We start from the raw sequence: 16,266 nt of genomic DNA, 5'->3' as shown, positions 1-16,266 counted from the left end.
AGTGCTGCCCATCGAACAGCTGACTGACGGTGGCCGATTACAGCGCCATTCAACCTATCGATATCTATTGCAACAGTTTACTTGAAAATTGATTTCAAATTTCTGGTGTTCCAGTTTCCCAATTTATAGGGTCTATTTCAACATAATTTTAATTTATAACAGTACCAGGATTAAATATTAATGGTCAGATTAGTACCGCCATTTTGATATTATAAGTCCACAAGCGAGTTGAAAAATGTAATATTGGATAGGATCCCCATAGCCATATTTCTGCACATCTAGAAATCTTATGGAACTAATACCAGCATAAGGATACCAAGCAGCAAATATCATAAAGTTAGCAAGAGCTTAAAATTTGTAAGCTATAGGATCCCGTTTAGTTTTCAAAAGAAAATTGTTCCTGACACCCACTATTTTAACATAAAAACTCCACGTCATGTTCGTAAAACTCTATTTACATCAACAGACTTTCGGTTTTTGTACTTAACAAGTAGTTTTTAAATCAATTATCAGCTAATTAGTTCGATGGGAGGCAATATGGGTACTCAGCGCCGCTGCCTCGCCCTACTTTGCGGCTCCTCCTCCGTCGCTTCCGCCGTCTCCTGCTTCGGCTGTCGCGATTGCTGGGCCTTAATCTCATGGTCAAGTCGCTCTTTGGCTCGGAAGACCTTCGATTGGATGTAGAAAGAGCCACCGTTGGAGCGCTCGTTAACCTGGAACAGGTGTTCGTAATTCTTAATAATGGCGTCCACGTTCTTGGGGTCGTCCACGTTTAGAATCTGCTTGGCCTCCTCCAGCGTCATACCTGCAAATAGGAGGGATATGAATACTGGTCTTTGGAATGTTTAAGAGCAGGACTTACCAGTGCGAAGGTTCGACTCTGCGCTCTTGTCGCCCTGCTGTCCGCCGCCCGCCCGACGTGCCGCTTCCTGGGAGGCGGCGATCTCCTGCCGCAGCGCCTTGGTGAAGGCCCTTCCTACCGCCTGGGCGCCCAGCACGATGATCTGGGCGATGTACTTGGCCATGACGACTGTGAGTCGATTCCTTGTGCTGCTCTCCGGCTCGAAAGTAAAATTTGTGGCAATCTGTGATTACACCTCAATTTTGGGACTTAAAAACGTGTCGCTTAAATTACGCAACAGCTGATAGGCCTCGGATATTTCTAATGTGCTACTTTGTGGGTGGCTTTCTAAAGGAATAAGTTTAATACGTTTAAAACACAATTTTGATTTATTTATTGCACTTTTAATGGAGTTCCAGGTAAATTTATAGTATTACGTTCGCCAGATAACTTCCTAAGCTTGCTAGCGGCGAAAAGCGGGCGAAACAGCTGTTTGACTTGTGATGGTATAGGGATGATGACATCGATAGCTATCGATAGATAACCAAGAAAATCTAGCTACTTTTTGTAACGGCTAATGTTTAATGTATATAATATGTACATGTTCAACACAATTATTTGCATAAATATTTTCGTTTCGGCCGCTTTTAATAGTTGTTATTTTGTAAGATATTTTTATTAAGAATCAGTTGATTTGAGGGCGATTTATATTGTATTTATCATGGTGTATCCTAGCCATTTAAATATAAATGTTATAAAATTAAAAACAAAATGTAGCTATTTTTAGAAATCGATATGCTGAAACTCAAACCAATCGAGAGCATTGCTTTAGTCAGTTATCGTTTTCAAAAATTCCAAATTCAGTTGGCTTAGCAGATGGCTCAAGATCCCAAATGGAAAAAGGCTTACGACCGACTAGTCCGTGAGCACTTCGATGAGCAAAGGCAGGTGCCTCAGCTGCAGAGCCAACTGCGGCACTATGGGCACAAGAGGGAACGCCTGCGGAAAGAAATCGAGAAGGAGAGCAAGGGCTTAAACGTCTGGATAGACATGATGGACCGCTTGCGTCGCGGAGTGGAGCGCTTTAAGAAACACAAGCACCTTCTCACACCCAAAAAACACAAGCAGCTGCGACGGATAATGCGGAAGGTGCCTATGAACACGTTGGAGGAGCGGGTGCGACTGATGGAGGTGTCCGAGAATTTGGTTCCCAAACCGTGTAAGGATAGCGCCGTTACGAAATCAGAAGAAGGCCGGAATGTCCCAAGGTACTCCGTGCCGGTCGAGAAGACATGTGATCCCAAGACTCAAGCACCGATGGACAAGCGGCTGTCCAGGATTAAAGCCGATCTGGAAGCCCTGCAACGGATCCACGAGCAGACCATGGGCGTCGTCAGTGATATACGTGCTATAATGGCCACCATCAACTATTTGGACCGGGGCTATTGCACCAACATAAAGATCACTCCCTATGTGGAGACCAAGAAAGATCCTTCGCCGCCTATGAAGGCAACCATCAAACTGGACCGTCTGCGAAGGACCAAGCATAAGACGCATTACACTCGGGAACTCATGGATGTCCGGCCACCCTACATCCTTGACCATGTGCCGCAGCTAAAACCAAACATCTTTGACTTTCCGGAGAAGAAGTCTAAGCGCCTGAATTAAGCCACTTCTGGTGGGGACAATAATTTATTACGCCAAGAATTAGTCTACTTAAACATAGTCTAATTGAACATGTTCAATGCTACGCTAATCCTGTCCAGCTTCCGTTCGATATTTACAATTTACAATAAACTCGTTGATCATCGTTAAGCAGGGGTTGGGAGTTTTATAGAGAAAAGCTTTTAAGCCAATATATATCTCTGTAAAGTTCCCACCCGTTGTTGGATGATCCTTGAACTAAAACTCAAGGGCTTGGTTCTCGAAAGTCCTGCTTGAGGGGCTAACATTTACGTGGCACTTTTTCAATTTTGGTGTTTCCCAACCGGACTCATCGAGAACCCTCATGCCCATTAATTTCCTTATTTTGTGCAGTTGTTCCTATCAACAATCTCTGCTCTTATGGCCTGCCTCTGTGCTTTGTGGTGGCTGCCGCCAACGGGACATCTCAACAGAATCCCGGATTAGTGTGTTCGATGATGCAGCGCTTGCAGTACTTTTTGACCGCCCGGTAGCCCTCGATGGACACCGGGCAGTCCTGGATATTCAGCTGCTGAAGGCCACGGCAATAGTAGGCGATGCACTGCACCCCGCGGTCCGTGATCATGTCGCAGCTTCGCAGACTCAGCTTCTTCAGGTTCGGACAGCTCTCGGCCAGGGCTCGCAGTCCCGCGTCGCTCACATCGCACTTGCCTATGTCCAGAGCTCTCAGCCGCGGACAGGATCGGGCCAGAACGGTTATGGAGTCATCACTCACAGCCTCACATCCTCGGGCGTTTAGGTACCGCAGCTTATAGCACCGCCTGGCGATGACCTTCAGTCCGGCATCCGAAACGCGTTCGCACTTGGCCACGGAAAGGTAGCGGAGCGCGGCTCCCAACTTGGCCAGTTCATATAGGCCAAAGTCGGTGATGTTCAGGCAGTCGGATACACTCAGCTCCTTCAGCGATACGCAAAAGCTGGGCACGAACTTCAGACCCGCATCTAAGATGGTAGGCAGAGCAGGTATTAATAATTTATTTATTTGGTTTTAACTTTAATCTCGACCAACTCACCTGTGATTTGTATGCAGCGTCGCAGATACAGGTAAACCAACTGGGGACAATTCTTGACCACGATCTTCAGACCCATGTCGTCGATGGCCATGCAGTCCGTGAGGTCCAGGTATTGCAGCAAAAGACGACGCGGAGGCTCTACATGCGGATTCGGACTAATGCTGCTCACCTGACTGCAGCCTGTGGAATGTCAAATTAAAAGTTAGTTTTAAACATCTTTGTGATTAAATCGAAGAAATATTAAATGTTTATTATGTTTATGTAATTAAAGTAATAAACTCTGAATATATAACTTGGATTTGCATAACATTTTGTATACTGTTGCAGAGGTTATTATAATTTCAGTTCAAAGTTTTCCGACTGTACAATGTATTTATAAAGTATATATACCATAATACACTTTACCAAATGTAGCTATTTAAAAGTGACATATCTGTTTAGACTTATGCTCCGATTCTATAAAAATCTGCATTTTAATTTGTCATTTTAACGTTGATACATTTTTCCCCCATTTCTGTTAGTTTTCGATGACTTGTAAAAAGGTGACCCATAAAAGAACTTTTAGGGTGCATAGCTTTAACAAATTTAAGCCGATTTTAAATTAAATAATAATTTAAGTGCGCCAAAAAAAAACACATTTTTATAACAAGATAATTGATCCATCCGAAAATCTGTTTCCAACCCTTATATATATCCGAAATCAAAAAGGATCTCTCCACTTACCCGTCACATCCAGATGCTGCAGATTGCTGCACTTGGTCAGCGCCTCTACGAGCGCCTGATTCGAGACGCCCACGCAGGTCTGGAGTTGGAGGTGGGTCAGTTCCGGGCAGCGACGCGTGAGCAGCTGCAGACCCTTATCCGAGATGCGGCAGCCATCGGCTAGCATTACGCGCTCGACCTCCGGACAGGCGCCGTTGCAGCTCTGGCCACAAAGCTGCCGGAAGATCATCTTCAGCGTCTTGTCGCCGTTGAGGTGCTCGCCCCGCAGCGAGATCACCTTCCACAGTACAGGTCGCCAGGCGAGGTGTTCGAATCTCCGACAGACCCTCGCCGCGTTGCACAGCTCACAGCTGTCCAGCCAGGAGAAGATCCGGACGACGGCCTCGTCAGGCAGACGATCGAAGAGCGGGCCACATCGGAAAGGACCCTTTCGGTTCCAGGGCGGTGGTCCAATGGCTGTGCCAGGTCCTCCTCCTCCTACTCCGTTGCTGGATACTCCTCTTCGCGGCGTTGTGGTCGGCGTACTGCTGGCCATGATCCCCGCCCCACTGGCCGTGGTGGAGTTGGTCACGTTCCCTGGCCCACCGCTCGAATGGTGACCCGTGGGCGAGGGCGAGACCAGCGTGGCATAGCCCTGATCCAAGCTGGGCGAGAAGCGACCCAGGTTGCACAGGCCATCCGACAGGCTCTGGCCCTTGGAGTGCAGGTGGTTGGAGTTGGAGCTTCGGTTCAGTAGATAGCGGTCCGAGCCGCTCGTCTCGCTGGGACTGGAGGTGCGCGGATGGTGCAGGCGTTCTGGGGGAAAAAGAGAAGTAGGATTATATACTTTATTAAGGCCGGTGGTTTCAATCTAATCGGATAGTTTCTAAAGGGGAAAAAGTTCATGATTTAAGACTATTTTGGGTTTGATTTGTACAATTTATAATTATTAGTTTTATAATTAGATGTATAAGTATATATTTCTGACTTTAGATTTATAAGTCTTCAAAAGACTAACTGAAACAAATGCTTTCTTGAGACTGGCTTTGCAAAATTAATTATCACAAAAAAACGTTGAGCATTTTTAAGGGACTTTATTTGAGAGACTTTTCGGTAAGGATTACCAACCTGGCAGTCGCTCGTTCCCGCTTCCGCTGCTGTAGTCCTCCAGGTAGTAGCGCTCGTTTTGGTACTGACTCGCCTCGGCGCCCAACGGAAGGGCTCGCAGGGCGTTGCCCAGATACAGTGACTCCATCTTCTTGTCCAGCAGGTACTGGGCTCCGTTGCTCCCACCGCCGTTGCTGCTCAGTACAGTGGGCACACTGCACCGGCCACCCTGGGCGCGTCTTCGTCCGCCTGGCCCACCGCTGCCACTGCCCGCTCCCCCGCCCCCCGCATTGTTGTCACTCGAGTCCTCCGTGTCCGCACTGTTGCCGTGCATCCAACTGGGTCGCTGGGCCCCGAATTGCAGGACATGTTCCAGGGTGAGGAAGTTCCTTGGCTGCGGCACGGGGGCTACATTTCTGGAGGCCGGTGCCGGGAGTTCGGGTGATTTCTTCGCATGCCGCCCCACAGAAGCCGTGGAATGGGCCGCATAGCTGGATTGTTCTGGTCGCGAGTGACGACCTCTCAGTTCAAAGGTCGCAGCCTTTTGTTGCACCATGTGGAGCACCGCTGCAGCGGCTGCCGTCGAGGAAGCAGCAGCCTGTTCGCCGGCCGTCTCACCCACATCCATGCCGGGATTGGGCGACTTGCGGGACATCATCTTGTAGGCCTGCGGATCCAGCGGACTGGAGCTGAGTGGATGCGGGTGGTGGTAGTGGTCGCGCACCGCATTGCTGTTGCGACCCAACGAGGCCAGTGGACACTCCAGGTCGCTGCTGCGACGGCTGCTCGTCTTGTGGGACATGGTTTGATCCTCTTCGGGGGATTTGTCTCTCAGCAAGAGGCCTCTAGAATGGCAAGCAGGTCTGCAAATTAAGAGGGAGATTTTATTTATGGTTTATGACGAGTGGCTTTAGTTAATATTTTTTTTCATAGAAAAAAAAAAGGAAAAAGCTTTTATAAGAGATTCTTATTTTTTCTTATCTAAAATTTCTTTCGATGCTTTCCTAATAGATATCTAGTATATTTAAGCTAATTTTAGAAATTTAATTGGTCTCCTAGATTCAATGATTTCACTGAAAACTAATGACATTGCTCACTGATGATGCATACCTTTTGAAGGCATTAGCCTTCAAACATTCTTATACATCCAATTAATAAACCTCAACGATTACAATAAATTTAATGGAAATTCGTAATTAAATTATATTAATTGTAGGTTGGTGTAATATCTCTAAGCCAAATAAAGTCTAAGAGACTTTTATCGAACCAACGTCTGTGTCGCAGCTTCGCAAATGGAATTCAAATCTGCGATGGCCATGGGAACACGGAATGCCTTATGGATGTGTGTGGGTAGCCTTTTGTGGGTCTGCATGCCATTCGCAATTATTAGAGAAAAAAAAACAGGGATGGCGAGTCATAACTGGGAGTCATAAAATGTATATATTTTTACGCGAACCACTCCTCCGAAACTTTACTGCAGTTGACCTTTCAAATCCAGCATTCAGCTTGTGGGTGAAATGAGCTGGAGATTGTTGGAATTATCGGTTGTTGGCAAACAAATCGTTCTGCGCACGTATATATTTTTACAATTAATAAGGGGATCGCCCACGCTCTGAACAAATCATTGGTTAGCTTTTTTGGCCGCCTTATATATGTACGGGTATATCTTTTATTTGGCCACACGTATGCTGTCATTTCCATTGATTCGCTGCCTGGCTGCTCCATTCATTGTTGTTGGCCCGGAACCAGTTTGCTTGGGAAGGTGGGGGATTTGGGATGAGCCAGAGGAAGAGGCTGCAGAAGGCGTGGGCTGGCTTGTGGCCATCCGCAATTTGGCCTAACCTCAAGACCTTAAATTAAGCCGAAAGTAACCCAATTCGGCAAGTTGGGAACAAGAGATCTGGCAGAAGCCATAACCGTTCTCTGGCAAAGGGGGCTTTGCATAATTTACTCGACCAGCTAAGCTATCTAAATAGAAAACTATAAATTTATTTCAAATTTTCATGGCATTTCTGGGTGGGGCCTCGTTTTGAGGCACACCTACGGAAAAGGGGCAGGGGTTGGCTGGCATACTTTGGGACGAGTAAATCAAACGCTACTCACAAGTGGAGCTCAGCGCCTGGCTTTATTTTTATTGTAATCAAATTTGAAATTAATTTCGATTTTTGTGTTGTATCATTTCTGGCCTCGCCATAAATAAACACACATAGGCAGCAATAATAACACGGGGCTCTAGCACTTTGGGAGAGCCGACAGAAATATGTCTTGTCATTTGGCTTATGGCAGCTGATTAATCTTAGCATCTCCGAAACCGAAACCAAAACCAAGCCAAAACCAAAACCAAACCAAAACCAAAACCGAATCCAAATCTGAATCCGAATCCGATGTGAAGTGGAGCCGCCGCCTGTCGCCTGTCGCGCCTCATATGGAATGTCGCTCAACTGGTTCGAAATCCCAACGAAAATCTCCGAAGAAAGAAAGGAAAATGCTCCGAGCCAGAGATCACTCCACTCCACTCGAGAGCTATTTGATTTTTTCCTAGACCACGGCCAGCCGTTGCCATAATTCACAATAGTTGGACAATAAATAATTAATAAAGCACGCTCGGTGTGTGGACAAAAGTGTCAAATGGTTCATTGGGCAACACAGCATGGAATTTGCATAAATTTACATGCAAATGTAATTCATTTTGTTTGTTTTATTCTTTGTCTTCGTTGCTGAAGGGCTGAAATATCATTAGTAACGCATTAAGTGTTGTAAACAACCCACATAGCTTGTAAAGTTCTTGTTGCCCAACACTTTGGGCTAAGATTAGGACTTAGACAATGTCCAAGAAAAGGAGAAAGTATTCCCCAAGATAAATAGATTTTACTATTATTGAATGAGCATTTTCGATGATTGATAACATTTATCCATACATTTTATCTAAATAAAGTGTAAAGGCACAAAAATTATAGGTAATATGGCTAATTAATAAGAGCAGACTATATAATTTTTAATTTTATACTTTCATGTTTACTCAATAATATTAATAGACCTGATTGCCTTCACATGTATTACTTTACTATTGACTGAGAATTTACGATGCGTGAATATAATTTTATACATTTTATTGAAATTAAATGAGTCTTATCGTTTAACTTTTATTAACCATTATATTTCCATATCCTCACATTTAAATTAATATCCCGGATTACCTTCATAGCTGTCAAGTCGCTCAGTCAATTGCTATTCAATTAAGCCGCAGATATATTTCACAATTTTTATTGGCCAAATAAAAATTAAAAAATCCAGCAAAGGCCAAGCTCTCGGCGGACATCTATTGGAAACTGGTCTAGGTCTGTATCCATCTCGATCTGTGTCGATATTCCTATCTCTATCTTTACGTGCTTGTCCATATTTCCCTGTCGAAGCCAAGCCTCCTCAACTGAGCTCAACGAGCACACAAACGAGCACATAAAATATGACAACAACAAGTACTAATTATTTAATATGCTTAATGAGCAAATGTCGCCATGCTGGTGCCCACGGTGCACTCAAACATGGCAAGACTGCTTCGGCACATTGGGATAAAGTGGCAGTTATTAAGTCAAATTAGTAAGAGAAATATTAATGTGCAGTAAGTGGATCACGGAATGGGACTTGAAAATAAAAATAACAGGCCTCATTTAAGTTCTTAGCCTTAAGTTCAATTTAATTTGTACCATACAGTCTATAATTTGTAAAGGTCTTGCTGTAATAAACATTACAATGCTTTTATGTGGCTTGCTATTCGCAAATTCAAGGACATTTTAAGCTTTGCCAGCATTATATAAATGCAGATATCAGTTATTGCTTTCCTCAATTAAGTACAATAGTTTTTTAATAAATTCATTGAATAAATCGATGATCACGTCGATTTCTTCCACCTCTGTCATTACACTTGCGAAGCAATCTCTTCATAAATCCCATTCGACACACTGTGCGCTGTGTCAAACTAATAACTGCTATTTTCAGCGTTTGTGTGTGGCGACCGTTGTCTGCACATGGTTGAAATCTAACGCCGAAAGGCAACAACAAAGGCAACAGCCACATCTTGGCGCCACGGACAGCGGGCACCTTTTGGCCTCCATGGCTCGGCATGCTGAGCGCCTGGCCCGAAGTCTTGGCCCAAAGCCATGTGCTCCGGTGGGTTTCTGTGTGTGTGGCTACCGTTTTCTGCAGCAATTGCCGCTCTGTGGGTTGGCTTTTTGCATAGTGTCAATTTTGATTTAGCAAAACGTTGATGTTGCTGCTGTGGTTGCAATTGCTGTTGCCATTGCTATTGCCATTGCTATTGCTGTTGCAGTTGCAGTTGCCGGTTTCGGCTCCATTTGGTTGTCAGCGCACCCGCCTAACACCTTCTGGGCAAATAGACACCCACTCTGGGACTAGCCGGCGCTGCTTAGAAAGTGGGTGGCGCTGACAAGTTTTACAACAAAATAAAATAAGCAAAACTCATAAAAAAATATTTCTTGCGCATGCCAGTACAAAAAATGGGCGCAGCTTCAACGTGATTTTCTCAGCGATTTCACACAAAATGCAATTAGCCCGGCATGCCTTAACTTATTTAAGTCTCATTTATTATTTTGTATTTGATTTAAATCTCTGTTCATTTTAAACTCCATCATCACTGGCTTTCAAATTAATTTACACAGGCAGTTGGGCTGGGCAAATTTTGCGACACTGAGCTTGGGTATTGAAGTTGTTGCCATTCCTCGCACCGCCCAAGAAGATGAACCTTTGACATCTCTTCGATGTGGAGTTGTAGAACCAATTGTGCATGAAGGCTTTACCCTTGCCCTCATTCGGTAACTGAAGGCATCTTCTCTTGACTAAAATCATTTTATATTAATTATTGATATGACTTTTCCACAATTTCCACGAGACAAGAAACGCACTTACTCGAATGAGTATGATGCAAAAATAGCACCAAAAGAATAAGGAGACACGATATTTTCAACGGCATGGTGAAACAATTCGAACTGACATGAATGAACAGTTATTAAAGGCTTTTATACCATTGATTGTTTCCAAAGTACCTATTAATTCAGGTGTTATAAGCCAAAATTTATTATTTGTTTCAAATTGCGGATGATAAACAAATATTTGGATATTTGGGTGTTTGAAATCATCTGTTATTTATTTGATCTTACTTTTTTTTGGCAATTTGATCAAGTATACATAATACAAAAACGGTTATCAGTATGTAAAAACTACAGGTGTGCCATGTGTGGGAAAGGAGTTAACTATTTCAACAATTTTTTTAATCACAATAAATATTAGCACAATAAATATTACTTATCAAATAACACATATTGTTTTTGAAATACAAAACTGTGTTAAGCCTATACTTAAATAATAAAATTGCTTTGCGCCCGAATTGAAATGATTTTAACTTACAAATGCACTTTACAAACAATTCAACCTGCATATTCTCAAGGTCTTAAAGTTATTTGCATTTCCATTACTTCCCAAAAAACTGAATTTTCGGCAAGATCGCCGCTTACTGTCAAAGTACCAATTAGTCCTAGGGATTTTACCAATCCCAGTTTTTATCGGCAAATAGCAGATTGCTTCACCTAAATTTTAGTTTAAAAGGTTCACGTTTTCAAAAGTTTTTTAAGTATTGTATGAAGCTCTACTTACGACTGCTGATGTGAGGTGTAAAGCCCATTAAGATCAAACCGAGATATAGCCATTTTAACAGCATGATTTATGTGGGACTCGCTTGTTAGTTGATAAATGCACAAGGTACGAATATTAACCGGCTTTTATAGGTGAATTAATATTCCAAACAAACGTCTGAAGTTAAATACCCTATTAAGTGCAACACTTTAGGGGGTATTTCTATTAAACAGTATTTGTATTCATCAAGTAATTTTATACACGAATATTTTTTACTTAATAAGCTGTTAACCGAGCTAACATCATATAAAAACTGACTTACCCACTTACTGCCTATAAAAAGTCTGAAATTTATTTATTTTATGTCATTCTGCAGCAATTAAGCGCTGCTTAAATATTTATTTTAACACATTAACCCTAGCGCTAAAACATCTGAGCTTGGCTAACCGTTCAGTTAAGTTAAATGAACTCCATTTCTATGGCTACTCGTGTTTCTGTTGTTTCTATGCAAATGTTAAAAGATGAAAAGAATTGAAAGTTGACACAGTTCACAAAGAATTGGGAATTTTCGCAAAAAGAAAGAGAGGAGAATGTGTTTGTATTATTAAATATGTTAGGGCGACGTTTTAAAATGGGCTATATATTTGCCTGTGCATGTATAAACAGGCCTTCATTATCAAGGTTCTAGCTGAATAGGCTGTAGATGGGGAGTGAGGAAAAGAGATTGATCTGGTAGAAAGTATTGAATGGAACGAATGAAGATTCATTGTGGTAGCGGAATTAATTAGAGCATTCAGCTTGACTCAGAGTTATGCGATATCTGCGGATATATCTCAGCCTCTCTAACTGTAAATTATTGGAATTTTGTATCAATTTGTAGATTCTGCAATCTCAATTACTTAGGCAAAAAACTTTCTCAGGAAGCTGCTCAGTGACTGTGGAAAAACTCGTTTAGTTTTCCACTTTGCCATCGCTCATTTTTTTGTTGAGCGCTGATTGATCAGATAGTGCAAAAAATGTTTAATATATATATATATAAATTGATTTTGCGGCTACTACGCTCTATCCATCTAAATTGGACTTGGCTGCTCTTTATTTTTTGTGAAATTTCTTTAATGGTTTTGTGCCATTTCTTTCGTCATTATCTGTAACTAAAAATTTCACCCGAGCCATTAAAGAAGAACGCGCCGATTTTAGTCGAACTAATTAAACCGAATCTTATATAATGAACCGTGAACATAACAACCGTGAAGAGGAGCTGCGGCGATTGAAACATTGAGACTGTCATCAATCAAAGGCAGATTCTTGGGCAGTTTCTCATCCGACTCAAGAATAATTCAAATTCCAAGCGAACCAGTTCGTTGCCTGAGTCTTTCGTTCTGCCCGTGGCCCCGAAAATAACTTTTGGCAGCAACTGTAGGTAAAGCGGGGCTTAAGCCAAAATTAAACAGCCAGCAAAAGCAAAATAAATCACAAAATGAGGCCCAGAAACGAGGCGAGCTTATTGCAAATTACATGCTGTACCATGGGCAACGCTGACGTTGACGGGGCCAACACAATTGCGGACGTGAATGATGGCACGGCTAATCTGCAGATCCCCGATCCCAGATCCCCAGAGCTGAGATCCCCGGATCCGAAACACATAAATCCAGGCCAAGTCAAAGTCCAATAAAAATGTCGAGCAAATGCAAAAAGCGACAAATGCTTGACGGACCAAATGTCAGAGTTAATTTATCTAAAAGCGTTGCCCGACTTTTGTTAGGAAAGAGACGGACCTGCTGCGCTGCCAAAAAGAGATAGAGAGATCGGAAAATTTTAATTAAGACAAAATATTTGAAATTCTGTGCAAGACAACGAGGTCTCTCTAACAAGAAGCCAACAATTTGCCGCGCGCAATTTTTCAAATTACACTTCATTAAACAGAGACAGAGAGAAAGAGAGAGAGATGGCGATGATCGAGTGATAAGTGCAAGAGAAAAGCACCGTTTTGTCTCTGACTCTTGGCCACTTTTCACTTGGGAATCCGGCGAGAAAGAGAGCGAAACAGGTTATATCTCTGGTGGCCCGCATAAGCAAAAGCCAAAAGACGCCCGCATAGACAACTTTAGCTATTTCTGCCATCTAATATGCTACACATAAATTGTTTTACAAATTTAATTTTAAAGTTCAGCCTGCAGTGCCCTGCGACAACATCAGCAGCAGCGGCAGCAATAGCAACAATTGCGATTGCGACTGAAGCAACAACTATGTCAGTCACTCGGCAACATTGCCAACTAGCAGCAGAAACAACATTCCAGCTGCCTCCCCCCGCCGCCTCCTGTCCACCTGTACCGCTCCCCCTTCCCCTCCTCTCTTGCAGCCAGGTAATCGTCAAGCTCGTAACTAGCTGCAGCTACAAGTTGCCGTTTCTAATACAAAACTGTCGCTTGTGGCGTGAGAGACTGCGACTGCGACTGCAACTCCGACAACCGAGCTCTCTTGGCCACGATTCGCGGCGAGCTTTGGCTTCGAAACAAAATAACAAAATAAAGGAAAAATAAATAATAAAAAAATACGTCGCATTGCATTTTAGTATTTGCTGATTGCGCTGTTGCAAGAGCTATGAAATCATACAAACAGACACATAAATACCCGTACTCACACAGCGGAGGGAGACATACAATAAAAGTTGCGGACAAGAAAGGAAAGTCGATTAGCCGGAGGAAAACATCGAACTGGAAATACTCTGTGGGGGACTAACTATGAGAAAAATGTGTCATATCTGATCTTATCAAAATAACTACACTGATTCAGATTAAATTACCTAAACATATCTGTATCAAATTGATTACTGGGAACTTTGTTATCTTTATTCTACTTCACGCCAATAAAAAATGCATAAAAATTGACAAATTGTTAATCATATTTATCAATATATTTGCTTAGAAATTCTCTAGATTTAAATATAAGATTGTGACAGAAATTCCGAGTTTCATTGAAAAATGTGCTAAAATATTAAGAAATGGTCATTTAAACAAAAACCCAGTTACGTGTCCGGGCAAGGGACGTTCGAAACATAAAAATACGAAATAAATAAAGAAAAAACTGTTGAAAATCTCATGAAATCGGCAAGTGGCTTTTCCATGTTGCGGCGGCGATGGCGGCAGCCTTTTGGCTTGAAAGCTTTTTGGCTTTGATTGGGGCTGCGGGCCATGGCTGACTGCTGGATTGTGGATTGCATTGCCACTCCAAGTGGCCAAGTGGCTCGCTGGCTGGCCTGTCATTGCAATGCGCATATGTTGACATTTTTTATAGGAAATATTTGGAATTGTTGGTAAATGCACGAGTAAACGGGCGATCTTTGGCCGCTTTCGATTCGCCGCTGGCTGGGAAAGTGCGACCCCAACACGAATGCCAAAATGTTGTGATATCGAATGACCAATTTGTAATCATTTAACATGCAGAAATTACAAGGGAGAAGCCAGACATAATAAATTCGTCTGCTTGTTTCGGTTTCTGTTTGGGAGTATGGTTTCCAGCTAACCGAACTACAGGGGCAAGCCCTCGGGCACTTTGCTAATGATGTGAAGAACCGAAAACATTTGGCCAACACGTGTGCCAAAGAGCTCAAAATTATCTATCTGTGTACTGCAGAGTTCCAGGAAAAAATATGAATATGGGTATTTTCGCGGGGGAAAAAGGAAAGTCGTTCTGCGGATAATTGCCAGGCGATAGATGCCGTCCGTGTGTGTGTGTGTGTGCTGGTATTTGTGTGAGGATGAAATTCAATCAGTTGGCCATAAACATATCCGTTGCAGCAACTCCTAGTTGAGTTAATGACCAGTCGAGAGATCCCGACTTCCTCTACGTGTATAATTTGCATGCAACCGCTGGCCAAGAGGGTGTATCTGCAACTGCATCTGCATCAGTGGTTGTACCGCGAACGAGTTATATGCCAAAGTGGTGCAGCAGCAACAACAATAAATATATATCTCCAAAGGTGTGATTTTAATGTGACAACTTTTGCAACTGGTTTGGGGTCGAGAGTTTTCCTCCTTTTTTTCGAGGTGTCACGGAGAATGGGCGTTCGAATAATTCCATTAAAGTTTTACGATCGTGCAATATTAATAAAGAAATCTACAAAATATATGCCTAAGAAGCCATACAGAGACAGAGATAGAGGGAGAGAGAGGGGTGGAGAGGAGAGGGCGAGAAAGAGAGCGAAAGAGAGGGCTGAAAACCAGAATCTCGAATTGCAATTTAATAAGTTGTGATCGCCTGCTCTACCTTGATGATTATACAGGTAACTCCCTTCGGGTTCTCATTTATGCATCGCATAGCACTTTGTTTATTTGGCAGTTTTTGCAGCTTCATTTAATTTCCATTTATTTTCTCTGATATTCCACCACTCGCACACAAACACACACTGGCGCACTATTTTCTCTACTTTATTTTCATTGCAGGTCGCATGAGATGAGAGTGTGTGCGTCTCGATCTTTCACTGTGGCTCTTTGTGTTATCTTTTTTGCGCTCACTGACTCACGGCACCAACACTCGCGCACTCAAGCTTACACACGCACACCTAGGACACGTAGGCACGCAACGCTGAGCGGCGCCTTGAGGTTCGATTTGGTCCGCTTCGACGACACCTGGACAGCTGGACACCTGGACTCGCGGGCACCTGGATCTCTCGACAGGTAAATGGCAACTGACTCTGCGCGTCGCGCTGCAAAGTCTTCAGAGGGCGCACAGATCGCAAAGAGAGCGACGCGCTCTCTTGGGCACGGTACGAATCCACCATAGACATCCACCACAGGTGGTGGGAGGAGAGCATTGCCAGGCGGAAAACAAAAAACTTAGGCAACGAACTTGTTGAATTTAAAAGGCTGACATTGGAATCGGGAAATTATAACATTGTAGAACTAAAATGAAATAAAAGGACTTATTTAGAAAATACATTTAAGCAAGATAAAATACTGGACCTTAAACAAATGGTACTTTCCTTTAAAGAATTATGTTACATACCGAAGGGTGTTTAGTTGTCCTAAAAATATTCTTTAGGCGGAAACAAAATATTCAAAGCCTTTATTTTAAAAATTTTAATTCAAAACAAAAGGAAATTCTATTCTAACAAAAATGAATACAAAAAGCTACTTACATTACTTAATCCAAGCGAATTGTTTACTAATTTGATTACTTATATATTTATTTAAGAACCCACTTCACCACATTTTCACCTCATTCCCAAACTCCTGGCTCTTCCCCGCCCCCTTT

The 16,266-nt window shown here is 42.8% G+C and overlaps 4 protein-coding genes across 4 annotated transcripts; 1 reads left to right on the top strand and 3 right to left on the bottom strand.

Annotated features, from left to right (window-relative positions):
• Window positions 1-434: 434 nt before the first annotated feature.
• LOC108037052 (mitochondrial import inner membrane translocase subunit Tim16) lies at window positions 435-1,339 on the bottom strand. The gene is made up of 3 exons (XM_017113493.1): window positions 1,279-1,339; window positions 863-1,189; window positions 435-805 (listed from the first exon to the last, which is right to left on the bottom strand). The coding sequence occupies exons 2-3, from the start codon at window positions 1,023-1,025 to the stop codon at window positions 546-548; spliced, it is 423 nt and encodes a 140-aa protein (XP_016968982.1). The 5' UTR covers window positions 1,026-1,189; window positions 1,279-1,339; the 3' UTR covers window positions 435-545.
• Window positions 1,340-1,513: 174 nt separating this feature from the next.
• LOC108037403 lies at window positions 1,514-2,749 on the top strand. Its single transcript, XM_017113968.2, has one exon. The coding sequence runs from the start codon at window positions 1,718-1,720 to the stop codon at window positions 2,507-2,509; it is 792 nt and encodes a 263-aa protein (XP_016969457.2). The 5' UTR covers window positions 1,514-1,717; the 3' UTR covers window positions 2,510-2,749.
• LOC108037396 (F-box/LRR-repeat protein 7) lies at window positions 2,502-15,688 on the bottom strand. Its single transcript, XM_017113956.2, has 5 exons — window positions 15,280-15,688; window positions 5,389-6,230; window positions 4,282-5,076; window positions 3,559-3,738; window positions 2,502-3,487 (listed from the first exon to the last, which is right to left on the bottom strand). The coding sequence occupies exons 2-5, from the start codon at window positions 6,167-6,169 to the stop codon at window positions 2,952-2,954; spliced, it is 2,292 nt and encodes a 763-aa protein (XP_016969445.1). The 5' UTR covers window positions 6,170-6,230; window positions 15,280-15,688; the 3' UTR covers window positions 2,502-2,951.
• LOC108037414 (kappaPI-actitoxin-Avd3b) lies at window positions 10,036-10,354 on the bottom strand. The gene is made up of 2 exons (XM_017113980.1): window positions 10,291-10,354; window positions 10,036-10,220 (listed from the first exon to the last, which is right to left on the bottom strand). The coding sequence occupies exons 1-2, from the start codon at window positions 10,352-10,354 to the stop codon at window positions 10,036-10,038; spliced, it is 249 nt and encodes an 82-aa protein (XP_016969469.1).
• Window positions 15,689-16,266: the final 578 nt, after the last annotated feature.

This window comes from Drosophila rhopaloa, unplaced genomic scaffold, assembly GCF_018152115.1.
Source record: "Drosophila rhopaloa isolate 14029-0021.01 unplaced genomic scaffold, ASM1815211v1 contig_167, whole genome shotgun sequence".
Lineage (NCBI taxonomy): Eukaryota > Metazoa > Arthropoda > Insecta > Diptera > Drosophilidae > Drosophila > Drosophila rhopaloa.
This window is presented reverse-complemented; position numbering and strand designations above follow the sequence as displayed.